Genomic DNA, 12,954 nt, shown 5'->3' on the forward strand with positions numbered 1-12,954 from the left:
CGCTCCCGCCCCACTTTTCCAGTTTTTCCCTTTCCCGATTAAAATCTGCCAGCTCCCCAAAATTCCTCCGGGAATGTGGGAATTTCCCTCCCACCTTCCGAAGGAACCCCTGGAAAAATCGGGAATTTCCAGCTCCTCCCACGCCCCGGGGATTTGGGGATTTTAGGATCCAACCCCTCCTCTCCCTGGATTTATTTTATTTTTCCCAACCCCGGTTTTGTTCCCTTTTTTTTTTATTTATTTGGAGTCTCCCGGAGCTGCTGCTGCTTCTCCTGCTTTTCCCTGGAATTTTTCTTTTTTTTTTCCCGGTTGGAATGATGGAGGTGGGATCCTTCCCCCCGAAATCCGACGCAGGTAAGAGGCTCCCACCGGGAGAAAATTCGGGAATTTTTCCTGCTCTGGGATCTTCCCGTAATCCTTTAGGAGCTGTTGGAAATTGGGATTTTGTGGCTCTGACGGGCAGAAAACATGGAAAAAAAATGGGATTTTTTCCCATTTTCCAAACCCCAAATGGAATTTTTCCTCATTTCCCAACCCCCAAATGGAATTTTTCCCCATTTTCCAGCCCCAAATGGAATTTTTCCCCATTTTCCAACCCCCAAATGGAATTTTTCCCCATTTTCCCAAACCCCAAATGGAATTTTTCCCCATTTTCCAAACCCCAAATGGAATTTTTCCCCATTTTCCCAACCCCCAAATGGAATTTTTCCCCATTTTCCCAAACCCCAAATGGAATTTTTCCCCATTTTCCCAACCCCCAAATGGAATTTTTCCCCATTTTCCCAACACCCAATGGAATATTATTATTTTTTTATTTATATTACTAATTATTATTTACATAATTTATATTATTTGTAATTATTATTTCTATTATTTCCATCATTATTAATATTAATATCCTTTATATTATTATGATCTCTATTATTTGTAATTATTATTTATATAATTTATATTCATATTCTTTATAACTATTATTTCTATTATTTCTATTATTTCTATTTATATTATTTGCAATTATTATTTCTGTTATTTCTATTATTTATATGATTTATATAATTTATATTTATATTATAATTATTTCTATTATTTCTAATTACTTCTATTATTTCAATTCATATTATTTTTAATTATTTCTGTTATTTATATTGTTTATATTATTCATAATAATTATTTCTATTATTTCTACCCTTATTATTTATCATTTTTAATACAATTTCTCTAATAATAATCACTGTAAATAATTACATAATTATTTATAATTATCACTAATATTATTAATATCATCACGATTTCTATTATTTCTAATTTATATTAAAAAAAACGGATTCAAATCCACGATTTTGGCTCTAATTCCCGATTTTTTCCCCAGGAAAATGCGGATCGTGCGGTCCTGGCTACGCCTCCCCTCTGGAAGCGATGAAAGGCGAGCCCGGAATTCCGGGAATTCTGGATTAGCCGGAAAATCCCGTCCTCCGGAACCGGAATTCCCACGGAGAGAATTCCCTGGAAATCTGGGAATTCCGGAGTTTCCCCGTCCCGCCCTTCATCCCTGGGATTGGGAAAGGATTCCCTGGAAATTTGGGGCTGGATCCGAGGATTTTGGGTCTCCGCCTTGGATCCGAGGATTTGAGTTCTCTCCCTGATTTAAATCCAAGGATTTGGGGCTGGATCCAAGGATTTTGGGTCTCTGTCTTGGATCCAACCACTTGTCCTGGGTTGGGATTTGATTCGTTCCCATTCCCCCATTCCCATTCCCATTCCCGTTCCCATTCCCATTTCCCATTCCCACATTCCCATTCCCATTTCCCATTTCCCATTCCCATTTTCCCAATCCCAATCCCATTCCCATTCCCAGTTTCCCATTCCCGATCCCATTCCCAATCCCATTCCCAATCCTGATCCCATTCCCATTCCCATTTTCCCAATCCCCATTCCCATTCCCACATTCCCATTCCCATTCCCACATTCCCATTCCCAATCCCATTCCCACATTCCCATTTTCCCAATCCCATTCCCATTCCCATTTTCCCATTCCCGTTCCCATTCCCATTTTCCCAATCCCGATCCCATTCCCCATTCCCATTCCCATTTTCCCATTCCCACATTCCCATTTTCCCAATCCCATTCCCATTCCCCATTCCCACATTCCCATTTTCCCAATCCCATCCCCATCCCCATTCCCATTCCCATTCCCATTCCCATTCCCATCCCCATTCCCATTCCCATTCCCATTCCCAATCCCATTCCCATTCCCATTCCCATTCCCATTCCCAATCCCATTCCCACATTCCCATTTTCCCAATCCCATTCCCATTCCCCATTCCCATTCCCATTTTCCCATTCCCACATTCCCATTCCCATTCCCACATTCCCAATCCCATTCCCATTCCCGATCCTCTCAGATCAGCTCCTCCAGGGATGGGATCTTGGATTTGGGAATTCCGGGGATCCCAAGGATCTCTTCCCAACCTCAATCATCATCCCGGACTTCCCGAGAGAGCCCGAAATCCACGGATCCCATCCCAAAAAAAATAAAAAAACCCTCAAGGAACAGCGGGAAAACTCGGATCCAACCATCCCAAAAATTCCACTCCGGGAATTTTTCCCTCCTCCGGACCTGGATTTTTCCAACATTCCCGTTTTTCCAGGCCCTCGGGAAAAGATCATCTACGTGCCCTGCATCTACAGGAACACCGGGAAGGGAATTCCCGATTTTCTGGCCACGGTGGACGTGGATCCCGAATCCCCCTCCTACAGCCAGGTGCTTTTCCACGGAAAAAAAATCGGGAAAAGGAAATCCCAAAATTTCTGGGATTCCCGCCCAGGGATGGTGGGATGAGGGTGTGGAATCATAAAATCATGGAATTACGGAATTTTCCAGGTTGGAAAAGGCCTTTAAATCCCCAAAGTGCCACATCCACACTTTTTTTTTTTTTTTTCCCTGGGAATTCCAAGGATGGGAATTCCCCGCCTGATCCCATTTTCCAGGAAGGAATTTCCGCTTATATCCACTGATCCCAAAAAAAGAAATCCACGGAAAAGCCGTCCCGAACCTCACCCCAGGATTCCCATTTGGGATTTTTGGGAATCTGGGTCTCCACGACCCCAAAAACCGGGAAGGGATCGAGGTCGGGAGTTCCGTGATCCCAAAATCCTGGAATGGTTTGGGTGGGAAGGATCCTTTAGGATCATCCAGATCCAAGGGCAGGGACATTCCCACCGTCCCAGGCTGATCCAAGATGGTCTCGGAGAATTCCAGGGGTGGGGAATCCATGGAAAAATCTGGGCTGGGATCCAGGATTTATCCCGAAAATCCCATCTGAGCCAAAACAGGGAATCCTGGAATGCTTTGGGATGGAAAAGATCCTTAAAAATCCCAGGCTGGGGACATTCCCGCCGTGCCAGGGAGCTCCAGGGATGGGGAATCCATGGAAAATCTTGGGCAGGATCCAGGATTTATCCCGAAAATCCCAAAGAAAGCAGCCCAGGGAATCCTGGAACGGTTTGGGATGGAAAAGATCCTTAAATCCCATCCAATCCCACCCCAATCCCACAGCAGAGACATTCCCGGTGTTCCAGGTGGATCCGGGGGTGGGGAATCCATGGAAAATCTTGGGCAGGATCCAGGATTTATCCCGAAAATCCCAAAGAAAGCAGCCCAGGGAATCCTGGAATGCTTTGGGATGGAAAAGATCCTTAAAAATCCAGGGCTGGGGACATTCCCGCCGTGCCAGGGAGCTCCAGGGGTGGGGAATCCATGGAAAATCTCCGGCAGGATCCAGGATTTATCCCGAAAATCCCAAAGAAAGCAGCCCAGGGAATCCTGGAGCACATTCCCGGCTGGAATTCCCTTTTCCAGGTTGTCCACCGGCTGCCCATGCCCAACGTGGGTGACGAGCTGCACCACTCGGGCTGGAACGCCTGCAGCAGCTGCCACGGGGATCCCGGCAAATCCCGGGATTTCCTCATCCTGCCCGCCCTCGTCTCATCCCGAATCTACGTCGTGGACGTGGCCACCGAGCCCCGAGCTCCCCGCATCCACAAGGTTCCCGGGATCGCCGGGAGTTGGGATTGGGGGATTTGGGATCGGGGGGGGTTGGGATCAATGGGAGTTGTTGGGATCAGGGGGAGTTGGGATTGGGGGGATTTGGGATCACAGGGATTTGGGATCAGGGGGAGTTGGGATCACAGGGATTTGGGATGGGGGGGATTTGGGATCACAGGGATTTGGGATGGGGGGGATTTGGGATCACAGGGATTTGGGATCACAGGGATTTGGGATTGGCGGATTTGGAATCAGGGGGATTTGGGATCACAGGGATTTGGGATCAGGGGGAGTTGGGATTGGGGGATTTGGGATCACAGGGATTTGGGATCAGAGGAATTTGGGATCACGGGGAGTTGGGATGGGGGGGATTTGGGATCACAGGGATTTGGGATTGGGGGATTTGGGATCAGGGGGAGTTGGGATCACAGGGATTTGGGATCAGAGGAATTTGGGATCAGGGGGAGTTGGGATTGGGGGATTTGGGATCAGGGGGAGTTGGGATCACAGGGATTTGGGATCAGAGGAATTTGGGATTGGGGGATTTGGGATCGGGGGGATTTGGGATCAGGGGGATTTGGGATCAGGGGGAGTTGGGATCATGGGGATTTGGGATCGTCAGGAGTTGGGATCGGGGGGATTTGGGATCGGGGGGAGTTGGGATCAGAAGGAGTTGGGATTGGTTTAAGTTGGGATCAGGCGGAGTTGGAATTGGAGGGATTTGGGATCAGAGGAATTTGGGATCGGTTTAAGTTGGGATCACAGGGAGTTGGGATTGGGGGGATTTGGGATCGGTGGGAGTTGGGATCACAGGGATTTGGGATCAGGAGGAGTTGGGATCAGGGGATTTGGGATCACAGGGGTTTGGGATCCGTGGTAGATCAGGGAAGAGGATTTGGGGCAGGTTGGGGTTTCGGAGGAGCCTGGTGGGAGGCGGTGGTGGGAATACGGGATGGGAACCATGGAATTATGGAATTGTGGAGGTTGGAAAAGCCCTTTAGGATCGAACCCTAATTAAGTTCTCCATTCCACCCAAGGATTTGGGGTCTCCCGGCCTCCAATCCAAGGATTTGGGGTCTCTCCTTAAATTTAATCCAAGGATTTGGGGTCTCTCCTTAAATTTAATCCAAGGATTTGGGGTCTCTCCTTAAATTTAATCCAAGGATTTGGGGTCTCTCCTTAAATTTAATCCAAGGATTTGGGGTCTCTCCTTAAATTTAATCCAAGGATTTGGGGTCTCTCCTTAAATTTAATCCAAGGATTTGGGGTCTCCCTAAATTTGATCCAAGGATTTGGGGTCTCTCCTTAAATTTAATCCAAGGATTTGGGGTCTCTCCTTAAATTTAATCCAAGGATTTGGGGTCTCCCTAAATTTGATCCAAGGATTTGGGGTCTCTCCTTAAATTTAATCCAAGGATTTGGGGTCTCTCCTTAAATTTAATCCAAGGATTTGGGGTCTCTCCTTAAATTTAATCCAAGGATTTGGGGTCTCTCCTTAAATTTAATCCAAGGATTTGGGGTCTCTCCTTAAATTTAATCCAAGGATTTGGGGTCTCTCCCTAAATTTGATCCAAGGATTTGGGGTCTCTCCTCATCCACATCCCCAAGTGCCTCTATCCCAAAATTACCCTTTCCCAGATGGAATTTCCCCCATTATCCCACCCAAATTCACCCCTCCAGCCTCGTTTTCCACGGAAGAAAAAAAAAAATATCCCATCAGGGTCACACCAGGCTGGGGAAAAAAAAAAACCATTCAGGATTTCCAGGATTCCAGGATTCCCGGGATTTTTGTTTTTCCAGGTGGTGAATCCCGAGGATGTGTTCTGGAAGTGCGGCCTGGGATACCCGCACACCTCGCACTGCCTGGGCAGCGGAGAGGTGATGATCAGCGCCTTGGGAGACCCGGCCGGAAACGGGAAAGGTATCCCAGAATTCCCATGGAAAATTCCGGGAATTGTCTCGCGGGAATTTTCCCTCCACGTTCCCACCGGGAGGATCCGTCCGGGAGAATCCGATGGGTCGGGTTTGGGAAAGGAGCGGTGGGGATGCGGGGTGGGAATTGTGGGATTCTGGAATTGTTGGGGAAGGGCCTGGGGTTTGGAAATCATGGAATTCTGGAATTGTTGGGGGTTGGGAAAGGCCTGTTGGGAGCTGGGGTTGGGAATGTGGGGTGGGAATTGTGGGATTCTGGAATTGTTGGGGGTTGGGAAAGGCCTGTTGGGAGCTGGGGTTGGGAATACGGGGTGGGAATTGTGGGATTCTGGAATTTTTGGGGTTGGGGAAGGGCCTGGGGTTTGGAAATCATGGAATTCTGGAATTGTTGGGGGTTGGGAAAGGCCTGGTGGGAGCTGGGATTGGAAATCGTGGAATTCTGGAATTTCTGAGGTTGGAAAAGGCCTGGTGGGAGCTGGGATTGGGAATTGTGGGGTGGGAATTGTGGGATTCTGGAATTTTGGGGGTTGGAAAAGGCCTGGTGGGAACTGGGATTGGGAATTGTGGAATTTTTGGGGTTGGGAAAGGGTCTGATGGGAGCTGGGATTGGAAGTCATGGAATTCTGGAATTGTTTGGGGTTGGAAAAGGCCTGGTGGGAGCTGGGATTGGGAATCGTGGAATTTTGGAATTGTTTGGCGTTGGGAAAGGGCCTGGGGTTTGGAAGTCATGGAATTCTGGAATTTTGGGGGTTGGGAAAGGCCTGGTGGGATCTGGGGTTGGGAATGTGGAATTGTGGAATTCTGGAATTGTTTGGGGTTGGAAAAGGCCTGGTGGGAACAGGGATTGGGAATGTGGAATTGTGGAATTGTGGAATATGGAATTGCTGGAGTTGGAAAAGGCCTGGTGGGAGCTGGGGTTGGGAATTGTGGAATTCTGGAATTTTGGGGGTTGGGAAAGGCCTGGTGGGATCTGGGGTTGGGAATGTGGAATTGTGGAATATGGAATTGTTGGAGTTGGAAAAGGCCTGGTGGGAGCTGGGATTGGGAATCGTGGAATTCTGGAATTGTTTGAGGTTGGGAAAGTGCCTGGGGTTTGGAAATCACGGAATTCTGGAACAGTCGAGGCTCCCTAATCCAAACCAACCTCAACGGGGACGGCGATTTCCCGGGAATTCCATCGGGTCTGGGTTTATTTTTTCGGGAATCAGGCGGATTTATCCTGCTGGACGCCGAGAGCTTCGAGGTGAAGGGGACGTGGGAGGAGGGGGACGAGGTTCCCCCCATGGGCTACGACTTCTGGTACCAGCCCCGGCACAACGTCCTCATCAGCACCGAGTGGGGAGTGCCCAAATTCCTGGGATACGGATTCGATCCCAGCGACCTCGGGAAGGGTCAGGAGAGCTCCAAGGGTTTGGGGTCATTCCCTGTGTAAAATCCATGGATTTGGGGTCATTCCCTGTGTAAAATCCATGGATTTGGGGTCATTCCCTGTCTCTGATCCGAGGATTTGGGGGCTCTCCCTGTGTCAAATCCATGGATTTGGGGTCTTTCCCTGTGTAAAATCCATGGATTTGGGGTCATTCCCTGTGTAAAATCCATGGATTTGGGGTCATTCCCTGTCTCTGATCCGAGGATTTGGGGTCATTCCCTGTGTAAAATCCAAGGATTTGGGGTCATTCCCTGTGTCAAATCCATGGATTTGGGATCATTCCCTGTGTAAAATCCATGGATTTGGGGTCATTCCCTGTGTAAAATCCATGGATTTGGGGTCTCTCCCTGTCTCGGATCTGAGGATTTGGGGTCATTCCCTGTGTCAAATCCAAGGATTTGGGGTCATTCCCTGTGTAAAATCCAAGGATTTGGGGTCATTCCCTGTGTAAAATCCATGGATTTGGGGTCTCTCCCTGTCTCGGATCTGAGGATTTGGGGTCATTCCCTGTGTAAAATCCATGGATTTGGGGTCATTCCCTGTGTAAAATCCAAGGATTTGGGGTCATTCCCTGTGTAAAATCCAAGGATTTGGGGTCATTCCCTGTGTAAAATCCATGGATTTGGGGTCTCTCCCTGTCTCGGATCTGAGGATTTGGGGTCATTCCCTGTGTAAAATCCATGGATTTGGGGTCATTCCCTGTGTAAAATCCAAGGATTTGGGGTCATTCCCTGTGTAAAATCCATGGATTTGGGGTCATTCCCTGTCTCTGATCCGAGGATTTGGGGTCATTCCCTGTGTAAAATCCATGGATTTGGGGTCATTCCCTGTGTAAAATCCATGGATTTGGGGTCATTCCCTGTCTCTGATCCGAGGATTTGGGGTCATTCCCTGTGTCAAATCCATGGATTTGGGGTCATTCCCTGTGTAAAATCCAAGGATTTGGGGTCATTCCCTGTGTAAAATCCATGGATTTGGGGTCATTCCCTGTGTCAAATCCAAGGATTTGGGGTCATTCCCTGTGTAAAATCCAAGGATTTGGGGTCATTCCCTGTGTAAAATCCAAGGATTTGGGGTCATTCCCTGTGTAAAATCCATGGATTTGGGGTCATTCCCTGTGTAAAATCCATGGATTTGGGGGCTCTCCCTGTCTCGGATCTGAGGATTTGGGGTCATTCCCTGTCTCAAATCCAAGGATTTGGGGTCATTCCCTGTGTCAAATCCATGGATTTGGGGTCATTCCCTGTGTAAAATCCATGGATTTGGGGCTTTCCATGCTTTCAATCCAAGGATTTGGGGGTATCACGGACTTTGATCCAAGGATTTGGGGGCTCTCCCTGTCTCCAATCCAAGGATTTGGGGTCCCAAAATTAAAAACAAAATCCCCAAAATTCCCAAAACAATTCTCCCAAAAATCTCCCCAAATTCCCCAAAAATTCCCCCAAAATTCCCCCAGAAAATTCCCCAAAAAATCCCCCCAAATCCCCCAAAATTCCCCAAAAATTCCCCAAAAATTCCCCCAGAAAATTCCCCAAAAAATCCCCCAAAAAATTCCTCAAAAATCCCCCCTCCCCAAACCCCCCCAAAATTCCCAAAAAAACCCCCAAAAATTCCCATTTTCCCGTCCTTCCCAGGGCGTTACGGGCGCCGGCTGAACGTGTGGGACTGGAGCAGCCGCAGGTACATCCAGGCCATCGACGTGGGCGAGGATTCGGCTCCGCTGGAAATCCGATTCCTCCACGATCCCGACGCTTCCCAAGGTTTCGTGGGCTGCACCATCAGCAGCGCCATCCACCGCTTCTACAAGACCCAGGTAGCCCCGAATCCCGGGAATTTTGGGAATCCCGGCTGGGAATGGTTTCGGTTTTAGCGGATTTAGAACTTCCTGGGAGTGTTGGGTTTGTGAGGAGGATTGGGAATGTTTTCCGTCAAAAGAGCTGGAAAATTCCGCGGTTTTTTTTTGCCTTCAAATCCCTTCCAAGCAGCCCAAAACTAGAAAATTAAATAGTTTTGGCTCCCCAATTCCTTCCTGGAATTCCAGACCCCTCGTTCCCGGCGGATCTGGATCCAGAGGAGGTTGGAAAACCACCAAACCACCTGGAGAAAAATCAACATTTTCAGCCCTCAAATCCCTTCCTCGCATCATTTTCGCCTCCCAAAATCCTTCCCGGAATCCCAGAGCCCTCGTTCCCGGCGGATCTGGACCCGGAGAAGGATCCTGTGGGATTTGGGGTGGTGGGATCCCATCCCGAGCTCCTGTCCCGCCCTCTCCTCCCGCAGGACGGAGCCTGGGCGGCGCAGAAGGTGATCCAGGTGCCCAGCAAGAAGGTGGAGGGCTGGCTCCTGCCGGAGATGCCAGGTGGGCGCATTCCCGGCGCCGGGATCCATCCCGGAATCATTTCAGGGATCCAGGGATTGGGGGGTTCTCCATTGGATCCATGGATTTGGGGTCTTTCCCCATCTTAAATCCAAGGATTTGGGGTCTTTCCCAGCCTTAAATCCAAGGATTTGGAGTTTCTCTGTCTGTGATCCAAGAATTTGGGTCTCTCCCAGCCTTAAATCCAAGGATTTGGGGTTCTCCATTCAATCCAAGGATTTGGGGTCTTTCCCCACCTTTAATCCAAGGATTTGGAGTTTCTCTGTCTGTGATCCAAGAATTTGGGTCTCTCCCAGCCTTAAATCCAAGGATTTGGGGTCTTTCCCCACCTTTAATCCAAGGATTTGGGGTCTTTCCCCATCTTAAATCCAAGGATTTGGAGTTTCTCTATCTGTGATCCAAGAATTTGGGTCTCTCCCAGCCTTAAATCCAAGGATTTGGGGTCTTTCCCCACCTTTAATCCAAGGATTTGGGGTCTTTCCCCATCTTAAATCCAAGGATTTGGAGTTTCTCTGTCTGTGATCCAAGAATTTGGGTCTCTCCCAGCCTTAAATCCAAGTATTTGGAGTTTCTCTGTCTGTGATCCAAGAATTTGGGTCTCTCCCAGCCTTAAATCCAAGGATTTGGAGTTCTCCATTCAATCCAAGGATTTGGCGTCTCTCCCTGCCTTAAATCCAAGGATTTGGGGTCTCTCCCTGTCTCAAATCCAAGGATTTGGGGTCTCTCCCCACCTTTAATCCAAGGATTTGGATTCTCTCTGTCTGTGATCCAAGAATTTGGGTCTCCCTGCCTCCAATCCAAGGATTTGGGGTCTTTCCCTGCCTTCAACCCAAACTTTTGGGTTCTCTCTCTGATTCCTTCCCGAAGGATTCATCACGGACATCCTGATTTCCCTGGACGACCGATTCCTGTATTTCAGCAATTGGCTGCACGGCGACGTGCGCCAGTACGACATCTCCGACCCCAAAAATCCCAAGCTGGTGGGGCAGGTGAGGATTCCCGCCGGAATTCCGTTGGTTTTTCCATGGTTTTGGGGTTTTTTTCCTGGGATCGGCCAAGGCGGGGGTTGTCCTGCAGGTGTTTGTGGGCGGCAGCGTCGCCAAGGGAGGGCCGGTGAGGGTGTGCGAGGATGAGGAGCTGCAGAGCCAACCGGAGCCCTTCGTCATCCAGGTGGGTCCCGAAAAATCCCAAAATTCCGCTTTGGGATCGGCTCCGTCTTTCCCTGAGATCCTTCCCAAATCCCCCTTTGGGATCAGCTCCATCCTTCCCTGGATCCTTCCCAAATCCCCCCTTGCGATCGGCTCCATCCTTCCCAAATCCTGCTTTGGGATTGGCTCCGTCCTTCCCAAATCCCACCTTGGGATTGGCTCCGTCTTTCCCTGAGATCCTTCCCAAATCCCCCTTTGGGATCAGCTCCGTCCTTCCCTGGATCCTTCCCAAATCCCGCATTGGGATCGGCTCCATCCTTCCCTGGATCCTTCCCAAATCCCACCTTGGGATCAGCTCTGTCCTTGCCAAATCCTGCTTTGGGATTGGCTCCGTCCTTCCCAAATCCCACCTTGGGATTGGTTCCATCCTTCCCTGGATCCTTCCCAAATCCCCCTTTGGGATCAGCTCCGTCTTTCCCTGGATCCTTCCCAAATCCCACCTTGGGATCAGCTCTGTCCTTGCCAAATCCCACCTTGGGATCGTCTCCGTCTTTCCCTGAGATCCTTCCCAAATCCCACCTTGGGATTGGCTCCGTCCTTCCCTGGATCCTTCCCAAATCCCACCTTGGGATCGGCTCCATCCTTCCCTGGATCCTTCCCAAATCCCGCATTGGGATCGGCTCCATCCTTCCCTGGATCCTTCCCAAATCCCACCTTGGGATCAGCTCTGTCCTTCCCAAATCCCACCTTGGGATCGGCTCCGTCTTTCCCTGAGATCCTTCCCAAATCCCCCTTTGGGATCAGCTCCATCCTTCCCTGGATCCTTCCCAAATCCCACCTTGGGATTGGCTCCGTCTTTCCCTGAGATCCTTCCCAAATCCCCCTTTGGGATCAGCTCCGTCCTTCCCTGGATCCTACCCAAATCCCCCCTTGCGATCGGCTCCATCCTTCCCAAATCCTGCTTTGGGATTGTCTCCGTCCTTCCCTGAGATCCTTCCCAAATCCCGCATTGGGATCGGCTCCGTCCCCCCTGGCCAGACACAGCCCTGGTGGGATTTTCCATCTGGGATTTTCCATGTGGGATGATTTATTTCCCAGTGGAATTATTCCCACAGGGCAGGAAGGTGCCGGGGGGGCCGCAGATGCTGCAGCTGAGCCTGGACGGGCGGCGGCTCTACGTGAGCACCTCCCTGTACAGCGCCTGGGACCGGCTCTTCTACCCCGAGCTCCTCAGGTCAGCGCCCACGCCATTAATAATTAATCATTAATCATTAATCATTAATAACAATTATTATTAATTATTAATAATTAATTATTAATGAGTAGCTAAGTGGTCTCGGTGCCCCCAACTGTCCCCCCAGGGAAGGCTCGGTGCTGCTGCAGCTGGACGTGGACACGGAGCGGGGCGGCCTGGCCGTCAATCCCAAATTCCTGGTGGATTTCGGGAAGGAGCCGGGCGGGCCCTGCCTGGCGCACGAGATGCGGTACCCGGGGGGGGACTGCACCTCCGACATCTGGCTGTGATCCCGGGAATCCCGGGAATTCTGTGGGAATTCTGGGAATGGGGAATGGGGAAAGGCACCTCCGACATCTGGCTGTGATCCCGGGAATCCCGGGAATTCTGCGGGAATTCTGGGAATGGGGAACGGGGAACGGCACCTCCCACATCTGGCTGTGATCCCGGGAATTCTGCGGGAATTCTGTGGGAATTCTGCGGGAATTCTGGGAATGGGGAATGGGGAACGGCACCTCCGACATCTGGCTGTGATCCCGGGAATCCCGGGAATTCTGCGGGAATTCTGCGGGAATTCTGGGAATGGGGAATGGGGAACGGCACCTCCGACATCTGGCTGTGATCCCGGGAATTCTGCGGGAATTCTGCGGGAATTCTGGGAATGGGGAACGGCACATCTGGCTGCGATGCCGGGAATCCCAGGAATTCCGGGAATGGGGAATGGGGAATGGGGAACGGCACATCTGGCTGTGATCCCGGGAATCCCGGGAATTCTGCGGGAATTCTGGG

The 12,954-nt window shown here is 50.0% G+C and overlaps 1 protein-coding gene across 1 annotated transcript; it reads left to right on the forward strand.

The window, feature by feature from the left end:
* The first annotated feature begins 317 nt into the window (after positions 1 to 317).
* Positions 318 to 12,516, forward strand: LOC102109637 (methanethiol oxidase-like). The gene is made up of 12 exons (XM_005534338.3): positions 318 to 354; positions 1,370 to 1,423; positions 2,649 to 2,761; positions 3,860 to 4,045; positions 5,846 to 5,966; positions 7,186 to 7,368; positions 9,041 to 9,219; positions 9,687 to 9,765; positions 10,651 to 10,772; positions 10,861 to 10,953; positions 12,047 to 12,165; positions 12,293 to 12,516. The coding sequence occupies exons 1-12, from the start codon at positions 318 to 320 to the stop codon at positions 12,453 to 12,455; spliced, it is 1,449 nt and encodes a 482-aa protein (XP_005534395.2). The 3' UTR covers positions 12,456 to 12,516.
* The last annotated feature ends 438 nt before the right edge of the window (positions 12,517 to 12,954 follow it).

The sequence above is a fragment of the Pseudopodoces humilis genome, chromosome 31 (genome assembly GCF_049639895.1).
Source record: "Pseudopodoces humilis isolate 2021_Gansu_Grassland_sample_001 chromosome 31, ASM4963989v1, whole genome shotgun sequence".
NCBI lineage: Eukaryota > Metazoa > Chordata > Aves > Passeriformes > Paridae > Pseudopodoces > Pseudopodoces humilis.

Excerpts from the sequence above, each read along its gene's own strand:
- LOC102109637 (XM_005534338.3), top strand. The coding sequence starts at position 318 with ATGGAGGTGGGATCCTTCCCCCCGAAATCCGACGCAG. Across the intron at positions 355-1,369 it reads CCCCCCGAAATCCGACGCAG|GAAAATGCGGATCGTGCGGT; the intron begins GTAAGAGGCTCC and ends TTTTTTCCCCAG. Across the intron at positions 4,046-5,845 it reads GAGCTCCCCGCATCCACAAG|GTGGTGAATCCCGAGGATGT; the intron begins GTTCCCGGGATC and ends TTGTTTTTCCAG.